The sequence below is a fragment of the Solea solea genome, chromosome 19, assembly GCF_958295425.1.
Source record: "Solea solea chromosome 19, fSolSol10.1, whole genome shotgun sequence".
Taxonomy (NCBI): domain Eukaryota; kingdom Metazoa; phylum Chordata; class Actinopteri; order Pleuronectiformes; family Soleidae; genus Solea; species Solea solea.
In genome coordinates, this window is record NC_081152.1 from 7,735,399 (window position 1) to 7,747,177 (window position 11,779).

The 11,779-nt window shown below is 41.9% G+C and overlaps 1 protein-coding gene across 1 annotated transcript in view; it reads right to left on the bottom strand.

Annotated features, from left to right (window-relative positions):
- LOC131446475 (filaggrin-2-like) overlaps positions 1-6,109 on the bottom strand; it is a 52,572-nt gene extending 46,463 nt beyond the window's left edge. Inside the window, exons 1-2 of the mRNA XM_058617721.1 lie at positions 5,746-6,109; positions 3,806-4,537 (exon numbers count right to left, since the gene is read on the bottom strand). Of these exons, the coding sequence (XP_058473704.1) occupies positions 3,806-4,024 (219 nt within the window). The 5' untranslated portion in view covers positions 4,025-4,537; positions 5,746-6,109. The remainder of the gene's footprint in view (positions 1-3,805; positions 4,538-5,745) is intronic.
- Positions 6,110-11,779: the final 5,670 nt, after the last annotated feature.

Consider the following 11,779-nt stretch of genomic DNA (forward strand, 5'->3'; position numbering starts at 1 on the left):
TTATGGGGAAACAAGCCACGCCATTACATCACCATAGCATTCACCTCCTCCTTTGGTCTCTCTTTGTCACTTTACTGTGGTTGTCTGTTTCGTTCCCTCCCGTCTCTGTCTCTTTGTTAAGTATGTCCGACACTATCAGACCTGCTCGTGCTGTGAGTCCACGTTCACCTGAGCTATCTCTTACACCAGCGAGGTGCATCAGCAACGGCCCACTGCTGGGTGTGGGTGGCCCTTTTGGGCGGCCTTGATGCCTCACCACTGGGCAGTTGGATGTGGTAGGACTACACCAGGCAGGGAGTATGAGGTATGGGCATAGGCCCAGTCTGAGAAGCACTGATTCACACTACCAGCTGCCATTTACTCCTCTTCCTGCATGCTCCCCTTCCGCTGCTGCGCCGTTTCTCTCCCTTCTCAGGTCTATTTTTAGAGCTGGCTGATTTCTTCTTTCTAAAATGGGCAAATGTGTTGTTGAACAGGAAGATGTGTGTGTGTGTGTGTGTTCTGTCTTTCTTGGACATACTACTGTGCGCCGTGCACATGCTTCACACGCCTTCTGCTCCCTGTTTAGTGTCACCGCACACCGTACATTCCTGCACACGTGCACGCATCCCATTTGCATTTGGCTCCTCTCTGTTCTCGTCCTCAAGGGAGACGATTGATTGAAGGTTTCTGTTCAAAACCAAAAACAGCAGAGCCTTTTTTTGAATGCAGCGTTTTCACATCGACACAGTGTGTACTGTGGAACCGTGGTCTGATTTCATCTTTCTGCTTAGCTAAGCTTGGATCTTCCTCACCTCTCCCTCATCATTAGCTATCCCCCTCTGCAACACACTGCCTCACCCACCCCCCCACCCCCCCTCCTTACTCCATCATCCTCAACTGCAAGCTAAGACTATAGTAGCTAGCATAAAAAGAAACTACAAAGAAACTACAGAAGCTCCTAACGCAGCGCTCGTGACAGTAGCGCCTTTGTCAAAGTGCTGGAAGCCCGTTATGTTTAAAGAAGCCAACGTGCTGGCCTGTTTGGCTGAGGAGAAAAGATGCTGCATTCCCTGGGAGCAAGAGTGATAAATAGAGTAGAAGAAATGCATCCCTGTGGAGATGGAGAGACCAAAACTACTGTAAACCAATGCAAGCAGGGGAAGCTTCATTATGCCTCCACGTCAGAACCCCCAAAACTAAATTCTCCCATAGTTTTTTTTTTAGTAACACACTGTAGCACTCATAGGGGAGAGAAGGAGGGGGGGATTATTTTGCATCTTCCGCAGTATGTCTCAAGTCTTATTAAGGATGAGCAGCTCTGCGCGCCGGGTGATGCAGTCTTTTTTTTTTCAGTGCCCTGACTTTCCCTTCACTTATGGGATTGCCGAATGAGTGAGTGAATGTAAATGTACACCAATTAGATAAGAAGTCGGCTTTTCTGTAAAGCTGCCAAAATCCGGGGGCAAGAGGAAGAGGGGGAAAATTGCAGCTTGCCTGAAAATAAATGATCTGTATACCAATAACCCTTTACCACTACCTCACCGGTGTGTCCAGAGGAGAGAGGAAGAGACGATGCTGAAAACCTTGATTCTCTGCTGAAGTGAAGTGTGTTCAAATGATTTAAACCTGAGAAGTTGGAATGTTGCTTCACTAGCTAATGTAGAGATTTAAAGTTTTTTTTACATGCAAAGAATATAGGTTACTATTGTTGTACCAAAGGTGTTTTAAATTAGACTTAAAACTGTCATGTGTAAATTTAAAATCTGTTACATTTAAACCAAATCAAACCAAGTCACAAAGAGTTCACACAGTGCTGATTAAGCCCATCAGCTCCACGCGACTCTCTCTGCGTTTCTCCGTATAGTGGTGTATAGATCTTATGTCACACTGCGACATTCCCGCCCTGCACACAGGAAGTGATTCATTTTACATCAAGACAGATGGGGGGGGGGGGGGGGGCAACATTGCCCTAATGAAGCAATATTAACAGGTTGGAATATGACTGAAAAAAAAGTGCCCACAAAAATGTTCACAAGTCACTTCTACAGTTCTGCAGATGGATGGGATTAACTTTTCTTGCCCCTGCACTGCGAGTGCATACAAACAAATGCTCCCTCAGTCGGGCCTAACAGGTTTGCTGGACAGAGCCTGTCTTCAGATTAAATATGCAGCATACAAACAGGCGGAATAATAACAACATAAAGCAACAAAACAATTCTCCAAAAGTTACAACCCGCACCTTTAAACCTGCCCTGCTTACTCATTATATTGGACTTTGAGTCTGACATCCATTCCCTCTCTATAGTAAACTTTCATCTCACTGCTTCTTTACTCTCTAAATCCCTAGCTGGTGCACTATGGTGCCTGGTTCAATCCCCACAGCCACCAATGACCTGAGAGGAACCCAAACTTTCCACTATAAAGACGCTGTCCGATTTCAAAGTGCTGACTAAGACCAGACTCCTTCCTGTCCCACCCTGTATACCTCGCTTTCTTTCGCTCCCGTCAGCTGGGCAGCAAACCCTGGATCCTTTGGATGGAGCAAGGCTGGCCAACCCTTGTAAGGAAGCCCATTAAGGAGCCCATCAATATTTCATCATTGCTCACTCAGAAACATAGTTATAGAAGTTTCCAGGCCAGGGCCATTAGGGGGCAGACGTCAATACGTTATGGCAGCAAGCCTCTCTCTTCACTTTCTACACCCCCCCCTTTTCTTTGCCTCCGTCCGTCTACCCTCTCAAGAGAAGTCATCGGAGAAGCTTTCTGAAGACGACAGTGGTTTCCGCTACCTCTACATTAAACAAATCATTAACCATTAGGTATCCAACGAGCACAATATCCTTTCCTGCTCCTGTCAGATGACCCTAACTACTTTTATCAGTCTCAGTGAGAGGAAGGGCAGGAGACTGGAGAGGAGGATTGTTTGTAACATCTGTTTTCACATAACAAATCTTAAGTAACACAAACAGCTAATTAACAACACAGTGTGATTGATTCATGTGATGTGATGTAGACAGACTTAAACACTTGTGAAATTTAAGCTCACGATGAGTTTCAGCACCTTCTGTAATTGCCAACTCAATGAGCGGATATGGACGCTCGCTCGCTGTCAAATATAAAACTTTCCTCAGAAGACGCAGGGTGAAGCTTAATTGCAGTCTTCTCAGGATTACAATGATTTTATAACCCTTGTTTCAAATTATTACACCTACATTAACTGGGATGGGAACTAGCCTGCAGGCTTAAGTGTGTGTTAAATATTGCTGTGGCAGACATTTTAATGAGTTTTCCTCCCGCTCACCCTTCAGTGTCCTTGGAACTAAAAGGTCCTGCTATTTAACCAGAGGAAATGTGAGGTCCTCTAAAGCCCAAATCAAACCGGATCCAATTAATGCCGAGTCCACATTAATGTAAACAACACCTCCAGAGCTCTCTGAGGGTGTTAACAGCCACGCCAAGTTATTACATTTACACTACATCATCCTTTTTTAGATCTCTGAGGCTTTTTTAGTGTGAATCCTCCTCTGATTTGAAGTTGACCATTTATCTGTCACTACTTTTTATATATCGTCACACTAGCACAACTGTGATTCCCAAAATCATGTTGCTTTTTATGCTCGTAACTATAAATTAAATGCATTTTTTTTCTGCACACATCACATGAAACGTGTTTACATTACATACATATATATATATATGTATATATATATATATATATATATATATATATATATATATTTAATATAATCCATGATATGTTTATATTTTAAAGTGAATAATTGAAGAATACAAAAAGTATGCTTATTCAGCTGCAGGAACTCACCAGAGTGCAAAACCTCTCCGGGGGGTTTCCACACGTGATTCCGGATGGATCTACCTTGATCCGCATGTAGTCTTTCATGGACGCGGGTTTGGGCTGGCACGCGTAATGCTCCCACACTGAGCCCTCATCCGTGCTCACCAGGGATTTGCACAGTTCGTACTGGCCTAGAGTGGAGGCCACACAGTGCAGGAGCAACAGTAACACGGCCTGGAGGAGCATGGCAGGCTGGGGGAGTGTTTGGAGCGAGGTCCGGCGCAGGGTGAGGGGGCCACGGAGCTCAGAGGAGAGGTGACGCGCATGGAGTGGTGATCATGAGGAAATGGTGGGCATCCCTATACCACCATACTGCTATACTTTGAATGGGCACGACTCGCCTCCAGGTTGATAAATTCCCTAAATAGCAGGAAAAACACAGTATCGGCAACTTTGGCTCAGTGTCTCTTCATAAATATTGACGGCTCATGCAGAGCCCAGATACTTTGCTGATTGGAAGACTGACTTCCCGAGGAAGATGGGCGGTGGATGGAGAGGCGGATAATGTTACAGAGATTGTTCTTGCTGGCATATACTTTCACCATAGTGTTGCAGGGAGTTGGGTGTGGGAGCGTCAGCGTGCATCCATGTCTCAGAGAGCGGCGTCCTGCGGACAAACAGTGGAGCAGGTCGGGCAGGGTGACGGAGAAGTCGCCGTGTCCTCAGGTGCATCCATTGGACTGAGCTCCTGTGATTGTCCTGGAGCAAAAAAAAAAAAAGAGACAAACGTGAGAGAAGCAGAGAGTTAGTGCGGTGGTTAATGACTCGTCATTCATTCTTAATGCAAGAATAATCCTGTCATACTCTGTCGGTGAACAAGTGAAGATGAAATCATGCACAGTGCTTCCCTTTTTTGAGGTTAGACTTTTGAATATATTGTTAATATAAATATATTATTATTTAGTGAGTGTCGTCTTTAACTCTGTCTTTTTGGTACATCAAATTAAACATCTGTAGATCACGCGGTTATCGTTGAAGTAAATGCGTGTCACTCACTTTATGTCAGTCACTTGGTTAAAAACAAAAAGGAAACAAAAGCTCAGAGATTAGTTCATCCTGTCCCTCAAACCTTTGGCGCAGTCGTTGACGCTAAAATGAGGAGATCTCCACATTAAAAACGCAAGAAAGACGCAGCAACGTGTGGATGAACTTGTGCGTAAAAACACGTGCTCTGCCGCCGCCGGTTTGTGTGTGTGTGTGTGTGTGAGAGAGAGAGTTGTAATCGCGCCTGTGTCACTGCTGCTGAAGGTACAGCTGTTTTTGACGTAATGGCACAGTAAGTAACACCAAAAACCGTCCGGACGGACTTGTTGTTTTTAAATGGAGCTTCCTTTTATCTGTGAAGTTTGAAAAATATTCCGTTTTACTTCAGCCTGTTGTCGTTAATTTAATAATAAACTTTAAGCAGAACAAACTGCAATGGGACTCGTCATTGGCATGTGCGTTCACTGCAATTATAATTCAGGTTTTAAACTGAATATATTAACGCATGAATAAACACAAGGTGACATTCTGTGCTGTGTGGATCCATTGATCACAATCCGACTGTCATCCCACACGAACACAGAAGAAGCCAGGTCCTTGCGCAACCCTGTCCCACGCTTCCCCCGTGGACTCTGTGACTTTACTTCACTTGTCAAGTGAAGTCGCCAAATTCAATTTCCATAGCACTGACAGTAACTGTAAGGGTGTGTCAGCTCACCTCAGTAGTACATTCCATCGCGCACGTTACATTTGTAGTATTATGTTTCTATATTTATATTTATATAAGTCCTCACAATTACGCATGGATTTGTGTGAAACTGTGCTTCCTCCTGACATTGTGTGTAGCTTCTCGGTGTTCGCACGGATGCATCGTCTTACAGGATGTTTGTTTATTTTTAAATCTGATCAGATAAGGCACTTACTTCAAACATGCATCCGTGAAAACACCGTCGTCCTCTCTTCGGCCACAAAAATCCTCTCCGTCCGTCCTCACTGTACTCCCGTGATCTGCCTGTTTGTTTTTTGCCTTCTCTTCTGTTGGATACTTTTTTTTCCCCCTTTTTTTTTTTAAAGAAATAAAATCACGCCGTGAATGGCTGCGCAGATCGTTGATCGGTGTCCTAGATCTGGAAACGGCAGGGAAACGAGGACCGAAATCCAGGAGTATCAAAAGTATAAAATATTGACTTTGAGGAAAAGCTTGTGCCCGCCCTCCGTCCCCTCTCTCCTCCTACTGTCCCTACTTTACAAGCTCGGGTTTACCCGGGATGCTCAAGGGCAGATAGAGAGAGAGAATAAAGAGGCTTTATGGAAAATATCACCCTCCCTCCTCCTCCTCCTCTCTCTCTCTCCCTCTCTCTCCCTCTCTCTCTCTCTCTCTCCCTCCCTCGCTCTCTCTCTCTCTCTCTCTCTCTCTCCCTCCCTCTCTCTCTCTCTCTCTCTCTCTCTCTCTCTCTCTCTAATACCGTGGCTAAATCCTTTACCATCACTTTCAATCACTATCTGAGCTTTTATCTGCTCCAGTCCTGCTGCCTGAACCAGGGCGGTGCAACTTCCCTGCTCCGCTCCGGCTCCAAAGTGTTCCCCACAAGGTCCGGTCTGCAGCCTGCTCGACTTAAAGGACCAGCAGATAAAACACGGGAGATGGTGGTGTTGTATTCCCTTCTCCTAATGTGCTCAGATTTTAAAAAACAGACTGAAAAAAAACAACACGTAATGGAGGCTGAACTTATTTTCAGTATTGTGTATAATGTGTTATAAAGAAGATTGGATTACAAATGCACACACACATACACTGACAATTGTGCACAGCTATTCTTCTGAGGACACTGCATTGACTTGCATTCATTTGGACAGCTTGACCAAACCATAACCAGTTATTGCCTAACCTTAACCTAACCACAATTCAACTCAGAAATAATCCTATTTTATTTATAATATTCTGCCGCATAAGGACCAAGTTTTGGTCTCCATGAGGGGGACTGGTCCTGACAAGATCAGTGTTTATGCCAGAAAGGGTCCTACACACACTTTAAATGTTATATTGAGACTTGCAATGCACCTATGGCTCAATATTCCACTTTATTGTATTGTTTATTCCTTGTAGAATTACCTCAAATTGCCTTATAACGTTAAATAACACAATGTTCTGCAATGTTGTTAACTTTTTTTTCCCTTTGCTCTCTCCAGTGTGAGGTGCATGAAATATTTGTTCTCTCTAGGATTATTATGCACAATCATCAGCAGATGAGATTCTTTATGTTCAAGTACCACACTTTCATCCTGTGGCAGAGTGGTGCTGTCCATGGTCCTGAACCTTTCATTTTCTGACTGGCTCTGGACATATTGTGGTTCACCAAATACATTTCCAAAACAATGTCCTGACTTTTACTTGTTGTTTTACTTCATTTATTAACAACATGCATAAAATAAAGTTGTGATTCATTTATCAATCATATATCTCTTGATAATGGCTGGTTTACCAGTATAGTTAAAACACAATATTAGGTGTTTTTAAGTGAGTAAGACCCCACATTTCACAAGGGTTTTGTTTTCAGCCACTACTGCTCAAGTTGTCATGACATTAGTTTGAGCTGTAAACATTTCTTAGCAGAGTCTTATTTACATACTTAAGTTGTGGCCTGTGGGAGAAGTTATTATTGAGGAGACATGGTTCAGGTACATCTTGGAATTTAACCTTTGGCCTCTACTGCTTCGACTTTGACACGCAAATTATTTTATTCAGAGATAATGAACAGAGTGCAAATCATGTTTTGCCGGCCTCTAGTGGTTTGACTTTTCGTCGTGTTTCATTCATGTAACCTGAAAGTGAGTGACTACCATTGCTGTTTGGTGTGTGGTCACAAATGCCACTAAGCACACTTCTAACCTCACGTGATCACACCCAGCATCAGGTCAGACATGAAACAGGCTTCAAACGTGCAAACAGACAGTCTCATGCACCTGCACGTTGAAAGTTTATTATTAAATCACTGAATTAACCCTTTAATCTTGGTTTTAGCATACACTGGATATAAGAATGGATGCAGTCTTCTGGTTATTAAACACATCTCCATTGTGAGGTCTCCACATTTGCGATTTGACCGGCCATTTTTATATACAGTATACAGTCCAAAGGTTTTTCTAATCTATACATTTATATGAAACAGTAAGAAATAAACTACTCTCTAATTCATGTAGTCGTGTACCAATGGACACTGATGAGAGGTGGTCATAAATCAGCAATTTGGTAGGAAATAAACAATTATTGTCATGAATAAATAATTTAGTGATAATTTCTGCACCTTAATTCAAAATGTTTTGCCTCAAAAGCCAAAAACCCAAAGATATTACATTTCTAATTGACATTTTTCTTGAAACATGACTCAAGCCATTCATCGATTATGAGTGATGGGCATTTCAAGCAAAAACACAAACGCGATATATTGAAATAATCTACACTCCAGTGCATGAGCGCTAGTGAAAGTAATGCACGGTTCACGGCACGATGAGCTCAGAGGAGCAGCTTCAAGATGCATTCAAGAAACCTCTTAAAATGTCATTACTTCTGCAGACACACATACACACATGTCTACGCACTAAATAGCTGCTGCAACTGCCACCTTGTGATAATGCACCATAAAATTAGTTTGAAGTAATAGGTAATAGTATTTTTGTATCTTTTTAACTAAATAACAAATACTCACATTAAGTGATTTATTTTTATAATCAAATTATGATATGTTCATGCACAACCAGAATATGTTTTAATTTTCTGCCTGCCGACTAACTGAGGATGTTCAGGTAGATTATATGTCTGAATGTGGCACACAAAAGTCAAACCCACCTAATTTTGGAAATCACTTAACTAACACTCTTATACTGCCAACATGTGAACAGATGTGTATAATCAGCTCACAGTGAGCCAGGACACAGTAATTCACACTTCAGAGGTGAATGTCAACCATCTGGGCTTCGATCATTCACACCTCTCCTCTGGTTTTATGGCAACAAGAGAAAAAGGAGGCCAAAAGGCAAGTGGGGCAGCGGAAGAAAGAGACATATGATTCACAGGAAATTGTGAACCTTTGTATGAAATGCGGACAGTACACCCAGGAGAGGATCGATAGTTTGTCCTTGCAGGGCTTTTCCTCTCATTTCGCATCTTTGAGATGAGTCTTAACCCTTTTTGTACTGTACTGAGGCACTTAAGAGGAGAGGACCCCCTTTTTCCCCAGGACTTTGACCAGGGACAGACAGAAAGACAGATTTTACTCTCAGGGATCAATAGATCCGTACAAATACAGCATTTACTCATGAAACTGCCTTTGATATAGAAAAACACGGGGCCTTTAATCGACACTGCACTTGAACAAAGGCGGGAAATGGGGTCTGCTGAATTAGTCAAATGGCTTCTGAGTCAAAGATAAAACAAACTACAAGGCTTTTTTCAGAGATTGATAAAAAAAAAAAACTGTTAACCTCTTCCTTTTCTTCCACTCACTTTCCTAGTGTGATTGGTTTCAGTCATCACAGATTTAGCGATGCAAAATTAAGCAGCAAACATTTATTTCACAAATGGGTAAGGATTACATTTGCAGCTTCTGTGATTAATAAACCGAAACCATGATCATGTTTAGCTAACAACACCTTTTGACTACAGCTGTGGGTGATTTTACACTTAACTCACCTGGATGTGCATCAGTAACCTGAGAGAAATGTCAAGCCTCATCATGATCGATGAGTGATTGTATATGCAGGCATTCAATTATATCGACCACAATAAGAGCATCAATAACAATAGAATAGCCTGTCTTAACAACCATGTGTTTAACACCAGTACGTAGCACCGCAGTGCAGCGTTTGTTGCGATTTGACCGTGCTGTGTATTAGAGCCAAAACTAAACACCATGCTATTTAATTCTGAATCGGTTGCACATGAATGTTATATAACTTCAGCGATTTATTTAGCAGTGTATATAGAAAGCTGCTCTGTAATTCATTTGACTCACTGTAGTGTGCGCACCAAATCTGGAAAGTGGTGCAAAATGTGTGTCAGCGAGTGGCAAAAAAAAACGAGACCACTTTTTATATTTTTGAGACTCTTCATCTTCCTCTATACTCTTCCTGTCTTTCACTCTCCCTGTGTTTGTGTTTCTGCAGAGGATAGAACTGTTAGCGTAGTCTAGCTGGCAGACCTTGACAAGAAACAAAAAACCGTATACCCTTCATCATGGCAGCCTGCAGAGTTTGGACAAGATTCAGGACAGGCCTCATACACTTTCTCTCCTTTTCTCCTCCTCTCTTTCTATTTGCCAAAAGGATGATGTAAAAGTCAACCTGTGGGGGAGTCACACTCCTGCATAAATCAGTTTAGAACTTTGGAAAGGTCCCAGACAAGTTGTGCATGATCAGAAATGATTCATCTATCCATTATGACGTGCTATGACAACACGGCTGGGCTTTAAAGGTCCAGTGTATAAAATTTAAGTGAATTTATTTTTATTTGACACTGAGGATAAAGTAACTAAACTAAACTTGTTTTTTTTTTTTATATATATATTGGGCCGATAATTGATAAGATACCAAGATATGTATATATATATGTGTATATATGTGTGTATATATATATATATATATATATATATACATATACACGTTTTCCCTGCACCAAACTGCAGAGGTCATTTAGTTTCTGTAATTTTTCTGAGGTGTGTAGATTTATAGTCATATATGTTAAAGAAATGCTCTTCAAGCCTTTGCTCATTGAAATGTTCCCTTTCTCTAAAACAATTAAAAGCATTCATTCATTTTTCAGTGTTACAAAAACCCCTGATCATAGCTCTCGCTCAGATAATAAGTAGAAGTGATCAAAAGAATGTAAACACAGTCAGTGTGGGGAATAAAATGATTACAGTCAGATCTCGTACCCCACAGGCATCCAAAGCTCAGCTATAAAGCAAGAGCTGTACTTGGGATTGCTGTTAACCCCTTACATTAACTATGAATTAGCTATGGAGGGAAGTTATCCAGCGAGTTTGTTTGTTTGAAGTTACAGGAAGTAACTTAGTGTGTTTTTGTTCCATGTATGTTGTACTTTTGTTGTTGTGTATATTGTATAGTTTAAAAACTAAAAATCTACATAAAATCCTACATATAAAAAAGGAAGTCACAGTGCTAAACTTCTGCAGTATGTTTAAGGGCACAGGCTCAAGGTTAGATTTTCCACAGCTATTATGCCATTGTGCACCCGAATCTCTGGCCGCAGTCAAGTTTTGGAAAATTAAATGCACAGAATATCAAATATCAACATTTTATGGCTCTGCTGCTTTGAGTAAATTGCTATAATCATTTAATGTATCAAAGTTTTTATTTGTTTGTATTTCTAACATTTCAATTCTCTTATTTTATTTATTTATTTATTTTTGTCAGAAAACCTCAGACTACAGAGCACCTGTCACCATGAACATAGGATGCTCTTAAAGCAACCAGATGGGTCCTCCAGACAATGAATAGGTGCACACACGCACACACACACACATACATCATGGTCTCCTAGCAACTCCTAGTTAGTGATACTACCTTGGGACTGATGCTCTTTTCACTTACCTCAGGTGTTTGCCCACCAGGGAACCAGGAAAAACCTTGGTGTGACCCTGAAACACAGCGACATTTCACCTCAGTCCCACAACCCTTTTACCTTGTAGAGAGTGAAAACGGTATTAACACCACAAATTTCCCCCACCCCGATATTTCCCCCACCTCTCTGTAGTAGATTGTTGTTGCTGAACTTAAAGAGGCTGTAATGAGCAGAAATAACACACAAGGCTCATCCGTTTGTATCACTCCTCAGTCACTTGGTAAGGACGGATGACACGCTGCAGACTTAACTGCATCTGAGGAGGACACGGTCGGTGTCATGTCCCACACTGGGCCAGCTGCAGAGAAGCTAATCTA